Below are 26,183 nucleotides of genomic sequence, written 5' to 3' on the forward strand. Positions count from 1 at the left end.
TCATTATACTCATATCTGCTTTTGTGGATGTTTAAAAATTTCAACGTACAAGCTAAAAAACAGTGTACTAATATCTGCAACTTACTTGGAAATGCATACAAATAACAGATTGGAACTGATGGATGGATGGATGGATGGATGGGTAATGGAAAGAGACAGATTTGGGAGTGTAATAAAATGTCAATGGTAGAATCTGGGTGGTGGGTATGTGGGTGTACAGTTCTTTTTACTTTTCTGTATGTTTGGAAATTTTCATAATAAGATGTGAAAAAAGTTAGTCTAGGTACAATCCAGAACCTTTTAAAATAAATCTTAATTGTTATAACCTTTGCCTGACCTAACCCTAATCTTTCCCAAGACTTGAATAAAGTGGGGGTGCATCACTGGAATCCTGGAACTTATTTAAACACTTCCCCAAATGATTCCAAGATTCCAGCCTGGTTTGGTAGAAAGCCCCTTCAGCAACTTGCCTCTCCTCGTGATGTCGAGATCCCACCGACGTCATCAAGCCCCCAGTTCCTCTGTTCTGTTCTATGTGAATGAAGCAACCTCTGCATCTGTACTTGGGTTTGCAATAGATTTATTTCCCTCCTAGGAAAATGCACTCACAGGCCATCGGCAGTATATCGGCCTAGTCCAGTCAGCAGGTATATTTCTCATAATGAGTAAATCAATTGTGTTTTTAGCCTGAAAGAATGTTTAGTTAGGTTGAATTAAATTTGAGGACAAGTTTAATGAGGATGAGTTAAACTAGTTAAGTTAGTTGGGATGGATTGAATTATCAGAGACCAGTCTCTCTGGTGACTGATACACATGATTTCTGCAGAAGCAAAGCCAAGGCAAGACTCGGGTTGCTAACACCTCTGTCAACTGTAACCATCCTTTGGGTCCTGGAGTGAAAGAAGTAGCTAAGGTTTCCTATAACTGTTATACCTGCTTCACAAAAGGAGGAAACCTATGGGGTCAAAAAGCAAATAAGCTTCTGGAGGAGGTCGAGCACTAGAACCTGTGACTTCTGAACAGCTAAACCAACACTTGGCAACAAGGAGGGCTTGGGCCATGGCTGGCCTTGTGTGGAGTCCCGCCCCTGGTTCTACACAAACATACAGAATCAGAACATCTACACAGTGGTACAAAGGACTTAAAGGAGTTTTTTCCTCTTTTGTCCACTTCACTTCGGAAACTTTACAGTATCAATGTCACACAGAAAAAACAGTGTGATGTCAGCTAAATTATATACTCCTCTAATTAAAGATATGTAAAGCAATAGACTCTAAATAGTCTATAATTAATTTCATATACTTGGAATGGTTTCCAATGAGAAAACTGCAATTTAAGCAAATGTACCAGCATTTCCTAACTACAAATGATTTACAACAGATTGGTAATTTGACAAAAGTTTTAAACGCAGACAAAGTAATAAGTACCTTGAATTTTATTCTGAATATAAGCAGAGTAAAATAAAGAGATTTCTACATACTATACTCCAAACACTATAAAGCTGACAATTGTTCAGCATTAGCTTGAGAGTACAATTGAGTGACTCCTAAGCTCATGGGTGGTCTCATTACGGTTTTCATATAAGATAAAGTGATTAAGTAATCACTTTTGTGTTAAAATATATTCTCCAGGAGGCAATAATGAACAAATTTGTAAAATCAACTGCCCCAGGTGACATGAATCATATTTTAAAAACTCATAATTGTCTAAAATAATGACTTGGTCCTCCACCTAATAATAGTAAACCTTTCATATGAAGGACTTTCAACATTTAATCCTTGATATAACAAAAATTAAAATTAATAATAACGATGACAGGAATGGTTTTGTTCTCTTTTAAGATGCTTCATTTTGTGATACAGAATTCAGAAATCTTCACACTATCTTTCAGAGTATGCTATGGGGCAGGTGTCCCATTTTCCAGATGGGATTAAAGCAGAGGCAGATGTCGCCTGCAGAGGTTTGGTCAGGACCTCAAGCAGGGCCACGACCACACCAAACGTGGCTCTATTCACAGGCCTGCAGGAGTCCATGAGCTGTTAGAGCCTTCCCATTCCGCCCGGCTTAGAATTCTGTGACATCAATGTCATTAACAATTAAGGAACAAAAGTATCATTCTCTCCAAGTCTGTGTTTCTGGAATGACCAGCTGACTGTTTCAGTCCAAGGGATACCACAGGGCAGAAGGGAATACCTCACTTAGGGGAATACCTAACAACAGCTCCTGGGTGCTAAGAGGCACAGGAGGTGGGAGCGCACAGAGGTCAGGGGGAGCGTGACGCCGGGATTAAAGCCTGTGAGACTATTGTAAATAGTGCTGCAATGAACACTGGGGTGCATGTGTCTTTTTGAATTATGGTTTTCTCTGGGAATATGCCCAGGAGTGGGATTGCTGGGTCATACGGTAGTTCTATTTTTAGTTTTTTAAGGAACCTCCATACTGTTCTCCACAGTGGCTGTAACAATTTACATTCCCACCAACAGTACAAGAGGGTTCCCTTTTCTCCACACCCTCTCCAGCATTTATTATTTGTAGATTTTTTGATGATGGCTATTCTGACCAGTGTGAGGTGATACCTCATTGTAGTTTTTTTTTTTTTTTTTTTTTTTACTTATTTATTTATTTATGGCTGTGTTGGGTCTTCGTTTCTGTGAGAGGGCTTTCTCTAGTCGTGGCAAGTGGGGGCCACTCTTCATCGCAGTGCGCAGGCCTCTCACTATCGCGGCCTCTCTTGTTGCGGAGCACAGGCTCCAGACGCACAGGCTCAGTAATTGTGGCACACGGGCCTAGTCGCTCCGCGGCATGTGGGATCTTCCCAGACCAGGGCTCGAACCCGTGTCCCCTGCATTGGCAGGCAGATTCTCAACCACTGCGCCACCAGGGAAGCCCCCTCATTGTAGTTTTGATTTGCACTTCTCTAATAATTAATAAAGATGTTGAGCGTCTTTTCATATGCCTCTTGGCCATCTGTATGTCTTCTTTGGAGAAATGTCTGTTTAGGTCTTCTGCCCATTTTCTGACTAGGTTGTTTGTTTTTTTGATATTGAGCTGCATGAGCTGTTTGTATATTTTGGAGATTAATCCTTTGTCCGTTGATTCATTTGCAAATATCTCCTCCCACCATTCTGAGGGTTGTCTTTCGTCTTGTTTACGGTTTCCTTTGCTGTGCAAAAGGTCTGAAGTTTCATTAGGTCCCATTTGTTTATTTTTGTTTTTATTTCCATTAGTCTAGAAGGTGGGTCAAAAAAGATCTTGCTGTGATTTATGTCAAAGAGTGTTCTCCCTATGTTTTCCTCTAAGAGTTTTATAGTGTCCCATCTTACATTTAGGTCTTCAATACATTTTGATGGATAAAGAAGATGTGGTACATATATACAATGGAATATTACTCAGCCATAAAAAGGAATGAAATGGGGTCATTTGTAGAGATGTGGATGGACCCAGAGACTGTCATACAGAGTACAGTAAGTTAGAAGGAGAAAAACAAATATCGCATATTAACGCATGTATGTGGAATCTAGAAAAATGGTATAGATGAACCAGTGTGCAAGGCAGAAATAGAAACACAGACGCAGAGAACAAACGTATGGACACCAAGGGGGGAAGGGGAGGTGGGATGAATTGGGAGGTTGGGATTAACATATATACACTAATGTGTATGGAATGGATAGCTAATGAGGGCCTGCTGTATGGCACAGGGAATGCTACTTCACTTTGCTGTGCAGTAGAAACTAATACAACATTGTAAAACAACTATACGCCAATTTAAAAAATAATAAAATAAAATATGAGGAGCATTAAAAAAAATAAAGAAATAAAGCCTGTGAGAAAGGACTGGCAGGTGAGAAAGGACTGGCAGCTAAGACCTGACTGCTTGTCTCTCAAAGGTCAGGTAGACACCTGGGCCTTTTTCCGAGGCTAGAGAGGGAACCAGTGACAATCAGTGTGCACTGAACAGCATCCTCAGTCACGACACGGGGTAATTCTAATTGTTACAGAACACAACAGTGACATTATAATGGAACCATTCCTGACTTCTTTATCTGGCTTTAAAAAATGATTGTGGCAAAGAAACAGTTCTGAAGCTTCCAGATATTAATTTTAAAATTTGTGTTGGTCATAAAGAAGGATCATTTCTTCTGGAAGGCTGATTTATACATAACTGTAGATCAACAGTCATGTAAAAATGCAGCTTCTCATAATGGAAACCAATGCTCCATTTATGCATGTTGAGAAACTATAACAAACATTGGTGTAGTTGATGGAGATATCATATCTTATCACCCACAGTCACAGTTTGGCAGCCCAGGTTAAGAGAGTCACACGATGAATCATTTAGTCTAACAACTCAGTCTGCAAAGAGAATTATAAATGCATATATGCTTTTTATGCGACATACCACAACGGTGGTTTATGCCAAATAGTATATCAACAGACACACAAGGCAGTGAGGAAGAAGCCGGGGTCCAGCTGAAGAGCCTTACAGCACACAATCACCAAATGACCACAGACTCTCCCCAGCCAGCTTCTTCCATGCCCCTGTAAAGGGTATTTTAAGACTGCCTTTTGTCACATCACATGATAAAAAACATGGAAGAGGATTTTCGTGCACTGCCCTTTACTGCTGTTAAGTTGAAAAGCTACTGACCCAGGAAGGTCATGTCTAGCATTCTCTGTAGTCTGGAGATCACAGCATGATGCAGAAGGGAATGTAAACACACTCAGGACTTGTGAACCTCACCTTGTGGTCTGTGGAATGGAGCCCTGAGATTAGCCAAGTTTTCTTGTGACAAGGTCCTTTTAGAGGCCATTACCCTGACTTCTCCTCATGCCCTGATGGGACCCAACACACACTGGATTTTTGCTGAATTCTACTCCGAAAATCCCGTTATCCTTCCTGTTTATATCGTTACATAAAAGTGCCTGTGTGGCATGTGGAAAGGAGAGAAGACGAGGCCGGATTTTAGACAACCAGACCTGAAGCCCCTCTGGCTCTCCTGGCCAGTCAAGGCCCTTTCAGATGGCTGACCACACCTGAGCTGTCATTTGTTCTCTGCTGCAAAACGGTAGGGACCTACTTCATAAAGAGGAAACGTAGTCAGTCCCCAGAATAAAAATCGGGGTTAGGACACTGGTAACATTCACGTACCATGAATCAAGCACCTACCAGGGGCCAGCACTGGACAAACCATTACACATACTACACATCTGTAATTTTGCGAATTCAATTAAGAAGCCCAGATGCCACGAAGCTTCTGAGGCCATGCATGAGAAGACACCTAGAGTGCCGAGAAGGTGGGTGGAAGGATCGATTTCTATCTGATTTAGGAAGGACGTACAAGAATCATGGTTCGTATGCGCCAACCATCCTGCAAATGATTAACCCCCACTCGCTCACCCCAGCTTTCTAGCCATTTAAGGCACGTCCTCTGAGCGCTGCTCTAGAACTTGAGGAAGCAGAGTTAAACACTCATTCAAGCCTGCATGGCTGGGCCCCACCTCCAGACTCCTGATTCAGTGTATCTGGGGTGGAACCCGAGAGCCTGCATTTCTAACAAGCTCCCAGGGTTTGTCGATGCTGTTGGTGCAGGAACATACTTAGGGGTCTGTATCACTAGCATGACCTTGGAAATTTAGGAACCCATCTGGGGTTTGGACCGGCTAAGGACATCCCTCTAGATGGTGGCTTTCTTGGATAACCTGGGCGTTCACCAAGGTATGCTAACATGCCAGACAAAGCCTACCCATCTTCCCTCCCCTCAAGTAAGCCTAAAAATGTCGCTATGGGCAGGGGTTGAGTAGATATATCCAATTAACAATGAAAAACAGATACATTCACAAAGAAGTAGATGGTGAAGCCACAGTTAAATTGATGCTACAAGTGCCCGGCACAGTGCTGATCATGTGGACCAGTGTTTCGAGACCCTTATCTGGGAACAAGGGCCGACCCACCACAGCAGCAACTTGACGACAGTCATACCTGACTTGCTTTTCGTCACTGCCACCCCCAGGGGAGAGTCTGGGGATCTGGTGAAGGACAGCTGCTTCACAGGCGTCAAGGTCTTTTCTCAGAATGTCACTGTGATTACAGAGCCTATAAAATAAAACAGGTGCTGCAGGAGATGTTTATTTAAGCACAGACGGCCAGCTTCTAGAATCTATGGTGGTTCCTCATGGTTTATTGAAATACATCTGTAATATAATCTAGACATAAAAACGCAGCAACTAGACTGTCTCTCGACAAAGATGTAAAACGGGGTGGTTTGAAAAACTTGTTTGTGTGTATGTGGCAGTTTTAAATCCATCAGAGGAAGTAGATTTTAACCCTTTGAAGACTTTAATGATGTTCAAATCCACAGCTGTGCAATCTCATTCCACATGCCACCTGACTGATAGGAATGCCAGATAATCTTAACAGCAGAAAAGGCTAATTTTACATTGTCAATCATAACAAAGTTAGAGCTCCTCAACTCACATGAAATTTACTTAAATTGTCACTGCTAAGAAATTGAAAACTGCTGGCTGAAGTACAGGTTACGTCCTCTATTTCTGAATGTAGAAAAATGACTATTATTTCTCCATTCAGATCCCACTGCAACAGTTTCTTTATTCTTAGTAAGAACAGGAAGGAGTGGAAAGAGGGATTTAGCCCTCATCATCTATTTGCAGTCTACGGGGGGACTGGTGGAGTGTTAACAATCTGGCCACTGTTTTAGGTTAGGTCTGTCATAGGGTCACAACAGCCTCCAAAGAGATTGGTTAGTAACTTCCTTTAAAAAAAAAATGTCTGTTTGCATGATTCTAAAAAGCTATGGGAGAAGATATCAAAGATAAAACAGTATTTCTCCTTTAAAGGAACTGATCGTGCGTGTAGTTGGGAAGATTCAATACATACCCCAAAAGGAAAATGAAGCAACTTATAAACCAATGTTCATTAGCAAAGTACTACTAATTTGTAATTAGTGCAAAGGTTGGTTAAGTTACTAGATCTATTCAATGGCCATGTGCCCGATGATGCAAGGATGAAAAAGACCTGCTCCGCCTGTACACTGGAGGTACGGGCCCACCCCAACTCTGGAGCAGGTTTCTACCCTGGGCAGGAAATAGAAATGGGCCCCCAGATTCAAGCCCTGTTCTCGACTCCGGACCACCCTGTCGGCACTCCAGCTCCTTGCCAAGTCCCGAGCTCCTGTCTAAACGCTAAGCCTGGAGTCTTCGTCCCTATGGGCCAGACCCTGTTGGGTCCTTCACTCCTGAGCTCTGCTGCCCCACACCTCCTGGACTCCTGGCCAGTGGGACTTACAGCACCTATGGATACCTGCTTTTCCTAAGGCAAAATCTGGGTCCTGATTCTCCCTGGAAGGCTTTATCTTGTGGCCAACCAATTCACAGAATGAGACTGAGGCAGGAGACAGATGGGCCCCCCCCCGCCCCGCAGGGTAAACAGCTGGAGTTCGTTCCCTGTGGACCAATACTCCAAGATGAAAACAGCAGGACAATCGAGAGAACAGGCTGGGCCCTGCCCAGATAAAAGACCACATATTTCTCATTCTCGAAGTCAAAGAGACCTGCTCGACTAGAAAGCTCCTTGGAGGTCAAAAGAAGAGTGATGCCAACCTACCCATAGGCCTCTTCGCTGGCATCCATCTTGGCTGAGAGATGCACGTGCACATGGCAGGACCCTGAGATATACCAAATATGGACTCAGAATCAGGCAAATCAAAATGACTGGCCATAAGAAACCCGGAAGAAATGCCCCATATAAGTGATTCAAACTACCACAATGGCACGACTCTCTCTCTGAGAGTCCACACGTACTGTACCCTTTTTCTCCCAATAAACACTTTACTTGTTTCACTAGCTTCTGTCTTTGTGGGAATTCTTTTCTGCAAAGCTGAAGGGCCAGGGCCTTGTCAATGACCACTGGTCTAGTGGCTAGGATTCAGCACTCTCACTGCTGTGACCCGACCTCAATCTCTGGCTGGGAACCAAAACCCTGTTCAAGCCGCTGCAGGCTGAGGCCACCGGAGATCAAGACCTGCCCTCAAGAAGAGGAAGATAAGCCAATCTCAGAGCAGTAAAGGAGCGCACAAGGGGAAGACAATCAGGAAGTGGGAGGAGGACCTTCTGCCGGGCAGGATGCAGATGGAGGGGAGATGATAGCTGAAGCCAAGGAGCCACAAGGCAAAGGCGACGGGAAATGCCAGGGTAGGAGAGGTGTGGGGACCAGCAAGGAGATGAGTCTGGCCAGGTGGGGACTGCAGTTGGTGGTGATGGGATAGTAAAGGGAAATAAAATTCGGTATAAAACTCTGGCGAGGCAACAGAGATAAACCTTGTGGATTTTGGAGCCATGGCTGGTTTCCTGGCAGCTGTGTCTGGATGGGGTTGGTGAGGGACAGACTGGCCAGGGGACTGACTCTGTGCTCTGGGTGGCCAGGGAGGAGCGCACAGGTGTGAGCGCAGTGGGGGAGGAGCCAAGCACCCATGGCTGGTGGGCTGAGGATGCTAAAAGCTGGGGCACATGCCAACCTCAAAGGGCCAGTCACCCTAGGCTCCCACTGAGGAATGTGTGTCTCAGTGAGGCTACATCTTTCCAGTTTTTGAGAAGCTGGAAATTCACAGTTACTAGTTTTATTTTTATATGCCATCTCCCAAATTTTAAAATGGGGCAACTATTCAAAAGAAAGTTAAATACTGTGCTTGACAAAACAGGGGCTCTCTGCGGGCTTGGGGTCTCCAGCTTACAGTGCCGCTAGACACACTTCCCGACCAGGTGGTAAACCCCGAGCAAGGGCTGTGGCTTCCGCACCTCCTCCCAAACCCAAGTACAGCAGGGAACTCGGCAGACACTGGTTAATGCTGCTGTGCTAAGGAGGGGTGGGGGGAGCCTCCAGGGATAAGCATTTTATCTCTGCCATTCTCAGGAAAGACGAGAAGAGAAAGCCGATCAGCAGTTTGATTACTGTTATAAACCCCCTACAGACAATGCTCCCTGATGCCAGCATACGCGCCCACCCCCCCAACCCCTGATACCACCACAGTGGGGCCAGTGCTCCATCACACGCCAAACGCCTTCGTTCTTTCCTAGTCTGATTGGTCCAAACGTCAGGCCTGCTTAGACCAGCTCCCCCCACGTTTGTCTGGGAGCTTCTCCGACTGCCTCCTTCGCAGGGATCTTTCTCATCCCTGAATTCCTCTAGCACCACGCAGACAGCATTCTACTTTGTACTGCTCTCCAGTTATGCCCTGTCTGCTGAGTCTTCTCAACATGACCAGAAGCCTGTTGAGAACAGCAATTGGACTTGTGATTTCACAGGATGCTGAAGACACACTTAAAGACACTGTGTGTTGAATGACAGGCCAAGACTTAAACCCAGATTAGGGAATTCATGACACGCCTGTTGTCACAGCCTGTTTTTACACGTTGGTGCCACACCAGTCTGAGGCTTCCAGGGCTTGGCAACGAGTGATCAACAAGACAGTGATCAATTAGACGGCCGCAAGCACTGTCCCCATGGAGCTACGGCCGATGCCAGATTAACTCCGAACCTTGATGAGTTGGTCTGTGTTGAGATTTCTAACAGTTATCTCCCCATGGGATAGACTTTAGTTTGCAAAATATCCATCAATCCTTTGCTTAAAATAACTCTTAAATAATTCACAGTGTACTGAGCTAAAGATTAAAGACTATGTGTTATGAAAATACTATTTTAGAATTCAAGACCCCAATTTGTTTCATGTCTTCTATTTGCATTCCTACCAAAATACTTCAGCTGGAAGGGCAATGGCCTGACAGCCCATGTCCAGTCTCCCCCGGAGAATATGTGGCCTGGCACCAAGGCACTGGGCCCTACCATCCGGTTGTTTTCTGTGAAGTCCGGCAAGTGGACAAACCTGCTGGACGACGAGCAATCGCTAGAAGCACAAACGGCACTTTAAAATATTTTATTTTATCCAATAATAGTTAAGCATACAATAAATAAAATTAGTTTTTGGCTAAATTTAAAGTAATTACTTTTTTAAAATAATTAATTAATTAATTAATTTTTGGCTGCGTTGGGTCTTTGTTGCTGCACGCGGGCTTTCTCTAGTTGCGGGGAGCGGGGGCTACACTTCGTTGCGGTGCGCAGGCTTCTCATTGCGGTGGCTTCTCTTGTTGTGGAGCACGGGCTCTAGGGCGCACAGGTTTCAGTAGTTGTGGCACTCGGGCTCAGTAGTTGTGGCTCGCGGGCTCTAGAGTGCAGGCTCAGTAGTTGTGGCGCATGGGCTTAGTTGCTCTGCGGCATGTGGGATCTTCCCGGACCAGGGCTCGAACCCGTGTCCCCCCGCATTGGCAGGCGGATTCTTAACCACTGCGCCACGAGGGAAGCCCATAAAGTAATTACTTTCTAAGAAAGCTTCATTTTTCAGTCACACAGAATTTAGGACATAATTTACAAGAAAGCAATTCCTTGTCAGGCTAATGTGAGCCCTCAAATTAAGGTAGAATTTTTTGTTTAAAGTAAGGGAGAAAAGGTGTTATGCTTTTTCTTTCAGTATCACAAGCTGAGAATGACTTCTTAGCAAACAGAAAATAAACTTTTCCTTAACTATAGCAGATGACTTTCACACATGCCCGTGGTGTTATCTTTGGGGGACTCAGCACAGATGCGCTTCAGCTGCAGTGATGCGAGCTTGACTTCTGGGCTTCCTTTCTCCAGGAGACAGCAGTCAGCATGGTGTGGTCCCCGACTCCAGGTAGGGACGAGTTTGCTTACCTAATTTACATATTATAGTGTTACTTGTTAAAAGTTTTATGAATTACGTTTACTGTCTTTTTAATGAAATTGAAGAATCAGAAAGGAGTTGTTTACATCCAGAACAAAGTTTTAGGGAGGAAACTGTATTTCAGAACAAGCAACAACAAACAGGCATCACTCGCAGAGGTGGCCGTGGATGGTGAGCCTGTCACCGAGGAATAACCCACACGTGAGGGTGGGAAGGGGACAACCCGGACGGACTGTCTGCATCCGATTCCGGAGCTCGCCGAAACCCCGCCTGGAAACTCACCGCTTCAGTCCTACCTTCCTTTTGAAACATAAGTGGCTTTGATCTTTTCACTAAGAACACATGGTCTGGATAGAAAAGATGATTTTAAAACTATCATTTTATCAGATCCCAGGCCTGGTTTTCTGCATTTAAATCCCACGGAAATTTGTTGATTACAATGAACATTTAAAAATCCTCCAAAGATCCATGAGGTTCTTAAACAGAAGTAACAGAATGCATTCACGTACCTAATGCTCAAAGCCCACAACTGCTGCAAAATATAACTAATGAACCAAAGCCGACTGTCAGTCAAAACCCGAGCCACTAATTCAATTTGTGTCGCTTACTGGTCCTCCTGAAGCAATTTAGCACCTTTGCCAATAAGAGAAAACCTCCAGTGACACCCCACCCACAGGTACACAAACACGACCGAGAAGCAGAGAGGCCCGTAGAAGCCCTACCTCCATAAAGATGCAAATTAAGATTTAAACAGGGTAACAATCGGCCAGCGCTAATCCTTTTACCGAGGTGTAAATGGCTATTGAGAACTGAATTCTGGGCTGCCAGCTTTTGTTGGGTAGTCTTACAGACACATTTCACCCAGGAGCCACGCCAAGCCACCAACTCTGAGGACGACTGATAAACAGTTTCATCAGGCCAGCGTAATTTGTTTGCTTTGATATCAAATTTCCTGACCATCAATCCAAACGCGTCAACGTAACCGGCATGAAGAATCAGCACCCTGGGAACAGGAACTGTGAGCAAGGATCCCAAGCCTGACGCCCGGCGGCCGGAACAGCTGTAGGTGCGGCCGAGGCAGGGTCTGGACGTGGGGTTTTGTTGGCCACACAAAACGGTTGTAGAAAGGACAAACATGTACATAGTTAAACAGTATTTTTCTTTTCATGGGCTGTCTTAGGAAACCTATGTTTTGGTGGCTACCTCAGGCCCCATTGTGCAACCCCCTGGGTGGTCCCTTCCGGGGGGCCACTTGAAGGGAGCACAAAGCCAGGAGGGAGGGGAGGAGGGGGCGGCAGCACAAAGGCCAGCGGCGGGGGCGGGGGTCTGCGGTGGCCGCGGGCCAGGGGTCACGAACAAGACTCCTCTCTTCACCCGGGAAACAAGGGCTCCTTCTCTTCACCTGGAGGCCGTGTGAGGGCGCTGACAGCTGGGATCGCGGGCCTGCCGTGCAGGGCACCCGGGCCTGCGAGCGTGCTCTTTATTTAAAGCAGCAGAGGCTGCACAAGCAAAACCCCTGCCTTTTCCCCCTCGCTGGCCTCCAAACAGATCTCCTTATTCTGCCCCACTTCAATTCTCAGAACTACTCCCTCTCCCTGACCACCTGATTTTAAGTTCCTTAATGAGGCGCTGGAAGGCCCCATTTCTAACAGATGCTCCCCTCCAGCCTTCAAAAGAGAGAACCCGCCTGAACCCAGAACAAGTTCTTAGTAGCCAAGGATCTCTGTGGGTCCCAAACGTAACACCCAGGTTGATAAAAATCCACCCTGCTGGGAGGATGAAGGCCAGAAACATTTGCTCCTTGGGTTTCTGTTAAATCCCTGACATGTCACCAGAGGGGTGTCGTCATTAGGGTGCGGGCTGCGCTCTCCAATCTGAGGTGCATACAACAGATTTATGGAGCCGATTACCTAAAGTGACCTAGCTTTAAATCTCTGCGGCCAAAGTGAACATGCAGGGTAAATGACTTATCAGACAACCTGATGCCTTTCAAAAATTTAATACAATCAGGCCGTGTATTTTGGAAAAGTTTAAAAAATACTATGAACATAGTAAAAACAATTTTTTTTGTTAGACATCATCATTGGTTCTATAATTAAACGCGAGAGGGTGCTTTTGGTAAAGGGGTATCTTGTACTGTCAGGGTAGAACCATCTTTGCTGGGGCTTAATGACTGATGGAGGACCCTAAAAGCAAACACCAGACTTTCGCTGTGCTAGTACACGTCTGTCTCCACACGTGCACGTGCGCCTGTGTGTGTGTGTGTGTGTGTGTGTGTGTGTGTGTGTGTGTGTGTGTGTGTGCAGGGGTGCGTCTGTGCAGGGGTGCGTCTGTAGGAGAAGAGACCAGGAGGCTCAGGCTGGGCCAGCGTGGCTTCACCACCGGAGGGAGACCAGAAGGCATGATGGGTGGTGGATGGGTCGCTGGGGCTCAGGCAACATTCAGACCCTGAAATAAGTTAGTGCTTACGTCGCTTCTCACCTAGAAGGGACCTAATGAGGCTCCTTCAAGGCCAATTAAGTCTGATGAATGGGAGTGGGGTCCAGGGCAGTCACTGACTCAGTGTTCTGGGTCCACCTCAATGATCCCACTGAAATGGCAGTAGCAGCACCCAGGGAGGGACCTGCAGGAAAGAGACTGAACACTTGGCTATTAATGCTTGCCCTCTGCTGTAGGAGTCAGTAGAAATCAAACACAGGACTGAAGGAAAAGACTGTGCCCACTTGCTGCCAGGACCTTCAGAGAGGCAATACTGTATTACCATGAGGAAGCTGAATCACTTTATTATTCAAATGCTCACTCACCCAAGAAGCTGCTAAAACGATGCCAAAGACAAAAAGAAGAAACAAGAAAGTGGACGATACCAAATCATCATTGTGAATGAACAAATGGATTAACTGTGGAGGAGAGGCAGGCAGGATGCAAGCAGGGAAACAATCCAAGTTAACTGGCCCTCCTGGGTAGATGCTGGGAACCAGGTGAAAAGGCTTCTCTAGTCAGTGTCAGGGTTCAGGGGATGTCAGACAAGCACATCCCTAATTTCAGGTAAGTGCACTTTTCAAAACGGTAGAAACCAATTCCAAGTGTGCTCATGATTACAGATGTAATAATGTTCCAAACAACCACGGACAGCATATATCCTTGTAATCTGTATTTCAGTTGATCAGTAAGGACCATCAGTGCCATGATTCAATACCATAAAAAGTTTGTTTAGGGATTCGATGGCCCTGGAAAGTAGTGCTTTTCAGTGCTTACGGTGGCAGAACACCTGGAGTTCACAGAACTTTCTGCAAAACACCAGAGTGTACTAATGTACTTCGTTTCATCACACAAATCTGAAAAACTTTTACAAGCGGACGATGAATATATATATACAATATAAAAATCAAACATATATACATGATAAAAAGCCAATCTGTCAAAGCTAACAAAATCAGCTGCTTCCATATTTTTCGTCCTTATTCATTGGGCACTCTCACTCATTTTGTTATCTCCTAGTAGGCAAGCTATAGCAGGTACCAAAGTTTTAGGAAAATGATTTTGAGAAAGTTCTCAAAATTACAAAGATTCATTTTCTACAAACTTGGGAAAGACCACTTTACTCACTGCAGAGTAACGCCAGTGGAATATGTCTGAGCATCACTGCCACGGAGAAAAGCAGTCTAGCATTGCTTTAAGCAGCAGATTTAGACACACATTCAGTCCATCAAAATGACAAGCAAGTTAAAACAAACTACCCTGACGAGGGAGAGCAGTGAGAAAAAAATGAGAATTAGTTGGGAGCTGTAGAAGACAGGGGGGCTCAGGACTCCTCACGGCTCTCCTGGAGGTTAAGGTAAGTCAAGCCAGCAGGGACTGAAAATGGTGAGATCAACTGTAAAAGTACAAGAAAACATATCAAGGGCTCACTTTTTGCTTCCCTTTGGGTTTTCAGTTGTCTTATCTGCTTGGCCTACCTGCACACCCTCCCCGCAAAGCTCCCCTGAAGGGAAGCCTCCCACTCAGGTCTCAAGCTCCAATGTGCCTTCTCAAATCCCACCTTAAAATGAATTTGGTTTTTCCAGAAGCCTATCATCAATGGCTCAAAGACTGCTCTTCAAAGGTGGGAAATATCAGTTAAGGTGATTACGAACAGGGAAGCTGAGCCTTGAGGAACCGAAGAGGAGGAATAAATCGGCAACAAAACAGAGAGGAGGGAAGTGTTGACGTTTGCCACCCAACGACCGGAAACAGATCCCAGTTTTGCTCTGGGGACCCCTCCCCATCGTCATCCACCCACCTTGGGCGGGGCTCACAGTGAAGTGCGGGCCTGGGTAGAGCCAGTGGGTGCTGCCCTGGCCCCAGGGACTGTGCAGGGCGTGGGCACACTGTGAAGTCAGAGCCGTGGAGGCAGAGGCCCCGCTGCTGGGCCCAAGCACGTGAACCTCCAAGTTGGGCAGCCCACCTGGAAGGGGGTCCCCAGGTCCACTTCAGGGTGAGGAGAGGGGACGGCAGTGGGTGCGGAGCCCCGAGGACAAACTCTGGAAGTGAGCTCTGAATGGAGCTGAACGGGGACTAGCAGGGCAGCAAAAAGCATCTTTCCACTTGGAGTGAGGAGGGGAAAGAGCCAAGCGATGGAAGACAGTAAGAGGCCACCTTGTCGACATGCTGGGAGAGCAACAGGAGAGGGAGCTCTGGGGCCATGAAACAGGCAGCTGCCCCCCTCCCCACTCCCAGATGACAGAGATTCTTAGCACTGTTACAAATATTAGCATATTAAGTTTACAGAACAACCCAAGCCTATCCCTAAAGAGATATTAAAGATTTCAGGTGGGTCAAGGTGGAGTGTGGAAAACACCACTGTCCCACCCCAGACATCTTCAGAGCTGTCCAGCCCTGGACTCAGCGCTTCTCTCCCCAGAGCAGCGCTGAACACACAACTACCCAGTTCTGCCTCTGGCCTTCCCTTCCCGCTGCAGGCAGACCTTGTCCCCGCTGCTCACACATCCTGGCTTCAGAGAGACCCCCACAGCTGCTCAGACTAGGGTTTTCCTTTATGATACATTTTCAGCTCTGATAACCTCATTCTGGAAGGTAGCCCATTTTTTAGGAAAACTTACCACACCCATTTGGATGATTATTTCCTGGGTGAACTCTGAGTTCTGGGGCCTCACTGGGGACCTCACGTGCTGATGCGAAGCACAAGCTGTGCTTACATGGCACGACACCCACCATTTCTCAGTGAAAAGGGCCAACTAAAATAAAACGCCCATTTTGTCAGGATTCTGATTCTTTGATGCTAGAAATTAAATCTACCAAACTGCCAAGAGTCAAAAGTGGGAGGGACAGATGCCAAGTTCATTTCTAACTTAAAAAAAAGGCTGACCATTCCTGTCTCACCTCATGGACATCCCTGAGTCCTGACTTCTGGAACCATCACATCAGATCACCACGAACTAATTAATTATCAGATGCCAACATATGCCAGCCACTGTACCCGGTGCTTGTGCCAAAAAAGTGAATCTGATGAAGGTGATAAATGAGAACTGAGAAGTCAAGTTCGATTAGTCAATGGTGATACCGGCCAAAAGGAGATCCAAGATCACAGTCACAATAGGTCATGGCTCTGTCACTGTTCCTGCAATTTCACAATATGTCTAGAGCAAGGGGAGATCAAGAGAGCATTCCAAACCAAACAATTCCTCATTTGTTTCTTGTGATCGTTTCTAGTTAAAGAAAGGAAATCAGGGGCAGGGCTAGCCTGATATGAGAAATAAAATAAGGCAACAGGTTCATACTCTGGGTAATTGTTCATAAATGTGTATAAAACACAACCACATCCTGAAGTAGCATATTCTACGTGTCAGCACATGGTCATCAGTTTGGAAGGCTTTCTAGAAATCACACACAGGAAAACAAGAAAGTATTGTGTACAATCTAAAGGGACAAATTGTTAACAGACTCGAGAGGGCTCGTCACAAGGGAAGAAAGATGACATGCAAGGGGAGAAAGCCGTCCCAGGAACAGATTTAAAAGGTAAAGGGCAAACCAAATTAGAAATGACATGGCCAAAACTATGCGTTTCATAATTAAAAGTGAAAGCGGCCAAATGAGATATGGTTTCCTAGGTCTTCAGAAAGGAAGCAGCGGCCAAGCAGAAGTAACCGTGAGGGAGACGGGAGCAGGGGACACAGTGGGGAAGGGAGGGGGAGGCTTGGGTGCTGATGCTGTTTCTTGCCTGGGCGGGGTGACCACGTATTCACCTGTCATAATTAGTCGAACAGCATATTCAAGATTTGTTCAGTTTTCTGCATGCATGCTATCCTTCAATAATAACACTTATCTTAAAAAGTACCTAAGATAAGGACTTCAGCTTCTTGTTGGTAATGCAGGCTAATCCTTGCACTAAGACCAAAAATATATATAAAAATATGTCTTTGATAACATTAGAGAAATAAAGTAGGAAAGAACTACAGTATCAAAATCTAGAGAAAAAGGAAATTCAGAGAGATGAGCCTAACATTTGGGGCACCTTTTCTTTGAAGGGCATGGGCCAATTTCTGAAAAGGTAGCTAATAGTGTGAGAAGCTGAGTGGAGCTTTGGATGACCTCAGAGAGCAAGAGAATAAAAACTCAAGTCCAGGTCCACCAAGGAAGGGGAACCCTAATAAATCATCCACACTTGGAACTGGAAACTCATAGGGCTACTTCCTACAGATAAGGGTGAAACAGATAAAGTCTAGCCCTCAGAGGGACCAAAGCCTGGTTTCAACCCATCTCAATCCTCAGACCTGGATGAAAGTGACCCAGGACTACTTCTGCCCGAGACGCTGCCAGAAGCAAATGTAAATCCTCTTTAGGTTTCTTCCTGAAACTCATATATTTTATATATATAAAAGTCATTCCAAAAAAGAGCAAAGAAAAAAGGGGACATAATTATTGACACAGTAGAAATTCTAAAGTATAAAATATGCCCACAAATTTGAAAACTTAGAAAATGGATCTCTTTCTAGTACACTATAGATTTTCAAAACTGACTCAAAATACCTGAAAACCTGAATATACATATAAGCATTTAAGAACTGGAATAAGTAATCAAACAAAAAATGAGGAAATTTTCATCAGCAGACCTGTCTTGCTGGTGAAAGCAGCTCTTTTGTAACCTTTGCAAGTGCTTCTCAGCATTCCCCACACTGCCTTCGCTCCAGGTCACCTCTTCTGACTGAGGCCAGCAGCCTGTGATGAGACGGCTGGCAAAGGTGGGACACCAGGCTGAGGCTGGCCAATGGAGAGTTCTTTTAACATCTGTATACACACCGGGTGATAATGGCTGTAATTACTGCCTACTCTGCTGACAATCAGGTCTCAGGATTACTGCCCTCTTGAAAACCTGGTTATGGACTTTAAAAATTTAAACCAAAACAAAGAAAAGAAAAGTCTCAGATTTTTCAGATCAAAACAGATGAGCTAACAGGAAAGGCACACGCAAGACTGGAGAATGAAGTGCCAGGTAGAATGTGAAGGGGATGCACTGCCCACCCCACCCCCACCCCGGCACCGGGTTATTTTTTCCAGAAGTGTAATGCACAGCCTTACTTTGAGAACAAAAGCCAGAATATGTGGGGTGACAAGAAAAAGCTCAGGGGAGCACCTGTATTGAGGGGCAGAGGTCATGTCCAGGAAAAACAAGCGACAGTGAAGAAAAAAAACAACTGCAAACAGATATCTGAAGGTGCCATCACATCAGAAGGAATGCTGCATTTATCAATGTGCTTCCAGCTCCTCTAAAAGTGAACTCTGGGTAAATTCTAAAGAATTTGGTTGTAACCTATTACTCCAGGCAACATGATTTCCAGCAGCAAGTCTTTCTCAGATGCAAGAATTTCCTTCCTATATTTAACTTCTGAGAGGGGTTAAATTAAAATCACTGGATGAGATTCAATCTATGTGATAGCATTTTTAGGACCTTGAGAAACCAAGGCTTTCATCTGACTTAGCTTAAAAGGCAGTATTACATTTAGCTTTCAGGCACGCTCCAGGGGGAGAAAGAACAAAGCAACTCTGCAAGTACTTTGTTCAAGCTGGAAGAAAGGTACATAGCACTTCATCAGCTTATTTGAGGCTGGAAGGCACAAAAATCAATATGCAAAGAGCCAAAAGTCAAACTGCCGCTGCTTGGTTTTCTTTTCTTTTTCTAATTAAAGAATCTATTTGTTTCTTGAGCTTCCTTATTCAACCTTATGAAATATTATCCTTGATGACACTCCAGTTACGTAGGCAGTGGAGAGAATAACTGACAGACAGTTAAGAATGCAGACTCTGGACCCAGATGGCTGAGTTCAAAGCACACTGAGCCACTTTATGACTCTGAACAACCTCTCTGTTTCTCAGTTTCCGCCTCTATAAGATGACGATGACAATAGGAATAAATGGGTTATTATAAATAAAGCTCTCACAACAGTGTCTGGCACAGAGTTGGTGCTACTGAAGGGAACACCACCACCGTCATGGTTGTGATTTGCATGGCAGAGCACAGAAATTAGGAGCATGAGTTCTGGCATCTGCCTGCCAGGCTGGACGCCACCTGCACCTCCAGCCAGCTGTGTGCCCTAGGAAGGTTATTTAATATCTCTAAACCCCACTTAAAACACTCTACTTGGCATCTATAGCACAAGCCTGGCCCTCAGTTCTCCTCACTCTTCACTGAAGACTCCTCCCAGACTCCTTTTCTGGTTCCTTCTGATCTTCCTGACCTTGAATGTGGAGTCAGGCCTTGGGCTGCCTTCCTATGTATGCTTACTTCCTAATGGTCCTCTCAGGGCCCATGGCTTTAAAACGCATTTATACTATGATGATTCAGTAGAGTTGCAGGATACAAAGTCAACACACAAAAGATTAGTTGCATTTCTATACAATGAACAATCTAAAGGGGAAATTAAGAAAATAATCCCATTTACAATAGCATAAAAGAACAAAATAGGGACTTCCCTGGTGGTCCAGCAGTTAAGACTCCGTGCTCCCAATGCAGGGGGCCCGGGTTCGATCCCTGGTCAGGGAACTAGATCCCGCATGCCGCAACTAAAGATCCCGCATGTCACAACTAAGACCCGACGCAGCCAAATAAATAAATATTTTTTTAAAAATTGTTACTCCTGTTACATTGTTTAAAAAAAAAAACAAAAAGAACAAAATACTTAAAAATAAACTCAACCAAGAAGGCAAGTTGTACATTGAAAACTACAAAACACTGTTGAAAGAAATTGAAGAAAACACAAATAAATGGGAAGACAACTTGTGTTCTGGGTTTGAAGACTTAATACTGTTAAAATGTATATACTACCCAACATGATCTACAGATTCAATGCAATCTCTCAACCTCCCAGTGGCATTTTTTACAGAAAAATAGCAAACAATCCTAAAATTCATTTGAAACCACAAAGGGCTCTGAATAGCCAAAATAATATTGAGAAAAAAGAAAACAGGAGGGCTCACTTTGTTTTAAAACATATTACAAAGCTACAGTAATCAAAACAGCATGGTACTGGCATAAATACAGACATAGACAAATGGAACAGAATAAAGCCATGCACATACAGCCAACTGATCTTCGACAAGAGTGTCACGATGGGGAACATACACTATGGGGAAAAGACAATCTCTTCCACAAATGGTGTTGGAAAACTGGATAGCTACATGCAAAAGAACAAAGCTGGACCCTTATATTACACCATACAAAAATCAACTCAAAATGGATTAAAGACTTAAATGTAAGACCTGAAGCTATAGAACTCCTAGAAGAAAACACAGGGGAAAAGCTACCTGACACTGGTCTTAGCAAAGATATCTTGGATATGACACCAAAAGCACAGGCAACAAAAGCAAAAATAGACAAGTGGGATGATATCAAACTAAAAAAATTCTACACAGCAAAGGAAGCCAGCAACAAAATACAAAGGCAACCTACTGAATGGGAGAAAATATTTGCATATCATTTGTCTGATAAGGGGTCAATATCCAAAATATATAAAGAACTCATACAACTTAACAGCAAAAAACCCAAACAATCTGATTAAAAATGGGCAGAGGATCTGAATAGACATCTTTCCAAAGAAGATATACAGATAGCCAACAAGTACATGAAAAGGTTCTCAACATCACTGATCATCAGGGAAATGCAATCAAAACCACAATGAGATATCATCTTACACATGTTAGAATTGCTATCATCAAAAAGAAAAGAAATAACAAGTGTTGGCAAGGATGTATAGAGAAGGGAACCCTTGTGCACTGTTGGTGGGAATGTAAATTGCTGCAGCCACTATGGAAAACAGTATGGAGGTTCCTCAAAAAATTAAAAATAGAACTACCATATGATCCAGCAATTACAGTTCTGGGTATTTATCTGAAGGAAATGAAAACACTAACTTGAAGAGATATACACACCCCCAGGTTCACTGAAGCATCATTTACAATAGTCAAGATACGGAAGCAACCTAAGTGTCCAGTGATGGATGAGTGGATGAAGAAATTGTTCTGCATATTTACAATGGACTATTATTCAACCATAAAAAAGAAGGAAGTCCTGCAATTTGTGAAAACATGGATGAACTTTGAGGGCATTATGCTAAGTGAAATAAATCAGGGAAAGACAAATGCTGTATGACCTCACTTATATGTAGAATCTAAGAAAAACTCAATTAATAGATACAGAAAACAGATTGGTGGTTTGGTGGTTGCCAGAGGTGGGCAAAGGGTGGGAGGAGGCCAAATGGGTGAAGGCAGTAAAGTGTACAAACTTCCAGTTATAAAATAAGTTCTGGGGATGTAACATAGAGCATGGTGACTATAGTTAATAATACTGTAGTATATATTTGAAGGTTGTTAAGAGAGTAAATCCTTAAAATTTTCACAATAAGAAAAAAATTTTAACTGTGTGGTGTTGGATGTTACTAGCCTTACTGTGATGATCATTTTGCAATGCATACAAATATCAGATCATTATGCTGTACACCTGAGACTAATATAAAGTTATATGTCAATTATATCTCAATAAAAAAAATATCTTCAAATGAAAGATAACCAGCCCCCCAAAAGTTAACTTTTCATCAATATGCTGGAACAAGTGGACATGCACATGCCAAAAAAAAAAAAAAAAAAAAAAGAATCCAAACACAGACATTATACCCTTCACAAAAATTTACTCAAAATGGTTCACAGTTCTAAACGTAAAACACAAAACTATAAAACTCCTAAAAGATAACATAAGAGAAAACCTAAATGACTCTGGATATGGCGATGACTTTTTAGATACAACACCAAAGGCATGGATCCATGAAAGAATTAATTGATAAGCTGGACTTGATTAAAAGGAAAAACTCATACTCTACAAAAGATAATTCCAAGAGAATGAGAAGACAACCCACATACTGGGAGAAAATATTTGCAAAAGACATGTTTGATAAAGGACTGTTATCCAAAATATATAAAGAACTCTTAAAATTCAACAGTTAGAAAAAGAACAGCTCAATTAAAACTGGGACAAAGACCTTAAGAGAGATCTCACCAAAGAAGATGTACTTACAGCAAATAAGCATATGTAACGATGTTCCACACCCTATGTCATCAGGGAAATGCAAATTAAAACAACAATGAGGGGAAATCCCTGGCGGTCCGGTGGTTAAGACTCCATGCTTCCACTGCAGGAGGCATGGGTTCGATCCCTGGTCGGGGAACTAAGATCCCACAAGCCACATAGCACAGCCATACATACATACATACATACATACATACATAAAACAATGAAATACCACTGCACAACGATAAGAATGGCCCAAATCCAGAACACTGATAACACCAAATGATGGTGAGGATGTGGAGCGACAAGAACTCCCATTCATTGCTGGTAAGAATGCAAAATGCTACAGCCACTTTGGTAGACAGTTTGGAAATCTCTTACAAAACTTACAGAAGTAATGGGAATACTAGAAGAAAAAAGAGAGAAAGGAGCAGAAGGAAAATCTGAAGAAATAATGGCTGAGAATTTTCCAAACCACAGATCCAGGAAGTTCAGAGAACACCAAGCAGGATACACACCCAAAACAGCACACCTAGGAATATCATAAAAATCCTTAATGTGTATGTATGCAACAACAGAGCATCAAAATACATAAGCAAAAACTGGTAGAACTCCAAGAAGAAATAGATAAATCCACTCTTACAGTTGAATACTTCAACTCACCTATACCAGTAACTGATATATCTAGCAGGTAAACAGTCAGCAAGGATACAGCTGAACTGGAGAGCACCATTAATCAACTTGATCTAACTGACATATATAGGATACTTCATCCAACAACAGCAAAATACACATTATTCTCAAGCTCACATGGAACATTTGCCAAGATAAACCACATTCTGAGCCATAAAACACACCTCAACAAAGTTAAAAGAACAAAAGTCATAGAAAGTATGCTCTCAGATCACAATAAGATCTATAACAGAAAGATAACAGGAATTCTAAAAATGTTTGGAGATTAAACAACACACTTCTAGATAACACATTGGTCAAAGAAGAAGTCTTAAGAGAAATTTAAAAATATTTTGAATTGAATGAAAATGAAAATACAACTTATCAAAATTTATGAGATGCAGTGAAAACAGTACTTACAGGGAAATTTATAACATTAAATGCATGTTTTAGAAAAGAAGAAAGATCTAAAATAAATAATCAAAGCTTCTACCCTAGGAAACGAGAAAAAAGAGCAGGTTAAATCCAAAGTAAGCAGGAGAAATAATAAAATTTAGAGCAGAAACCAATGAAACTGAAAACAAGAGAACAAAAAAGAAAATCAACAAAGCAAAAAGCTGGTTATTTAAAAAAGAAACAAAACAACAAACCAAAATGGATAAACCTCTAGTCAGGTGTATTTGTCTGCTCAGGCTGCCATAACAAAATACCACAAACTGTGTTAAACAACAGGAATTTATTTTTCATAATTCTGGAGGCAGGGAAGTCCAAGGTCAAGGTGCTGACTGATTTGGTCCCTGGTGAGACTTGCAGGTTGGCCCCCTTCTGTGTCCTCACATAGCACAGAAGGAAGAGCTCTGGTGTCTCTTCCTCTTCTTACAAGGGCACCACCTCTATAGGATTAGGGCCTCACCTTTATGACTTCATTTAACTTTTTATCGCCGCTTCACAGATCTTATCTATAAATATAGTCACTTGGGCACTGGGGCTTCAACATATAAATTTTGGGGACACAAACAAATTCAGTCTATAACACCAGGCTAACCAAGAAAAAAAGAAGACACAGATATTAGAAATAAGAGACTATCATTATTGATCCCATGGACATTAAAAGGATAATAAAGGAGTAATAAGAACTCTATGCTCACAAATTTCTTAACTTAGATGAAATGGACCAATTTCTTGAAGGATACAATCTACCAAATCTCACACAAACAGATGTAGGTAATATGAGTAGAACCATGTATGTTAAGGAAACTGAATCAATAATAATCTTCCAAAACAAAGCACCAGGTCCAGTTGGGTTCACTGGTGAATTCTACTGAATATTTAAAGAAGAAATTATACCAATTCTCTACAATCTCTTTCAGAGGATAGAAGCAGAGGGAATACTTCCTAACTCATTTTATAAAGCTAGCATTACCTTTATACCCAAAACAAAGACATCAGAAGAAAGGAAAACTACAGATCATTATCTCTCATGAACACAGATGCAAAAATCCTTAACAAAATATTAGCAAGCTGACTCCATCAATGTATAAAAAAATTATACACCATGACCAAATGAATTTTATCCCAGGCATGGAAGGCTGATTCAACATTTGAAAATTAATGAATGAAATCCATCACAACAGGCTAAAGAAGAAAAATCAGATGATCATATCATTAGGTATAGAAAAAGCATAAGAAAAAGTCAACATTCATTCATGATAAAAACTCTCAGACCTGGAATAGAGGGCAACTTCCTCAACTTGATAAAGAACATCTACAAAAAAACCTACAGCTAACATTATGCTTAATGGGGAAGAACAAGATTCTTTCCCTATAAGATCAAGAACAAGGCAAGAATGTCCCTTCTCACCACTACTACTCAACACTGTACTAGAAGTCCTAACTAATATAATAAGACAGAAAAAGGAAATACAAGACATAGATTAAAAGAGAAATAAAACTGTCTTTAATCAAAGATGACATGCTTGTCTATGTGGAAAATGCCAAAGAATCAACCAAAAAACTCCAAAACCCTGGAACTAATCAATGATTATAGCAATGTTGCAGGATATAAGGTTAATATACAAAAGTCAATTCCTTTCCTATACAGCAGCAATGAATAATTGGGATTTAAAATTAAAAACACAATACCATTTACATTAGCACCAAAAAAAGAAGTACTTAAGAATAAGTCTAACAATATATGTACAAGAACTGCAAGAAGAAAACTGCAGAACTGATGAAAGAAATCAACATCTAAATAAATGGAGAGATAGTCCAATTTCATGCATAGGAATACTCAACACTGTTAAGATGTCAGTGCTTCCCAACTTGATCTATGGATTCAATACAATTTCAGTCAAAGTTCCAGCAAGTTATTTTTTTGGGGGCAACACTGACAAATAGATTCTAACATTTATAGGGAAGGGCAAAAGACTCAGAGTAGCCAATGCAGCACTGAAGAAAAATGAAGTCAGAGCCCTGACACTTCATGACTTCAAGATTTACTATAAAGCAGCCATAATCAAGACAGTATGGTATTGGTGAAGAAATAGATAGATAATGGAACAGAATACAGAGCCCAGAAATAGACCCACACAAATATAGTCAACTGTTCTTTTATGAAGGAGCAAAGACAATTCAGTGGAGAAAGGATAGTCTTTTCAACAGATGGTACTGGAACAAACAGATATCCATATATCCACATGAAAAAAAATAAATCTAGACACTGACCTTATATCTTTCACAAAAATTAACTCAAAATGATCATAGATCTAAATGTAAAATGCAAAACTATAATATTTCTAGAAGATAACATAAGAGGAAATCTAGGTGACCTTGGATTTGGTGATGATTTTTAGATACAATACCAAACACACAATGAAAGGACAAAATTGATAAGCTGGACTTTATGAAAATGAAAAACTTCTGGGGCTCTCAAGATGACTGGTTGGTGCCTTGAGTAGCTCATACCAGCAGCAGTGGTGGAACTTGCTGCTGGTGCCGGCCACCCCTAGAGTGGCTTAAAAAAAGAAATAAAAGAAAACAAAAACAAAATCTTCTGTTCTGAAAAAGACACTGTCAAGAAAATGGAAAGACAAGCTGCAGACTGGGAGAAAATATTTGAAAATCACATTATCTCTCTGATTAAGGACCTATATCTGAAATATACAAAGAGCTCTTAACTCAACAATAAG

At 42.7% G+C, this 26,183-nt stretch overlaps 1 protein-coding gene across 1 annotated transcript in view; it reads right to left on the minus strand.

Moving 5' to 3' along the window:
* Nucleotides 1-26,183, minus strand: part of KIZ (kizuna centrosomal protein) — a 108,896-nt gene that overhangs the window by 37,850 nt on the left and 44,863 nt on the right. The window contains exon 7 of the mRNA XM_082431744.1: nucleotides 5,981-6,094. Within this exon, the coding sequence (XP_082287870.1) occupies nucleotides 5,981-6,094 (114 nt within the window). The remainder of the gene's footprint in view (nucleotides 1-5,980; nucleotides 6,095-26,183) is intronic.

This window comes from Balaenoptera physalus (genome assembly GCF_965194825.1).
Source record: "Balaenoptera physalus genome assembly, chromosome: 16".
In the NCBI taxonomy this organism is placed as follows: domain Eukaryota; kingdom Metazoa; phylum Chordata; class Mammalia; order Artiodactyla; family Balaenopteridae; genus Balaenoptera; species Balaenoptera physalus.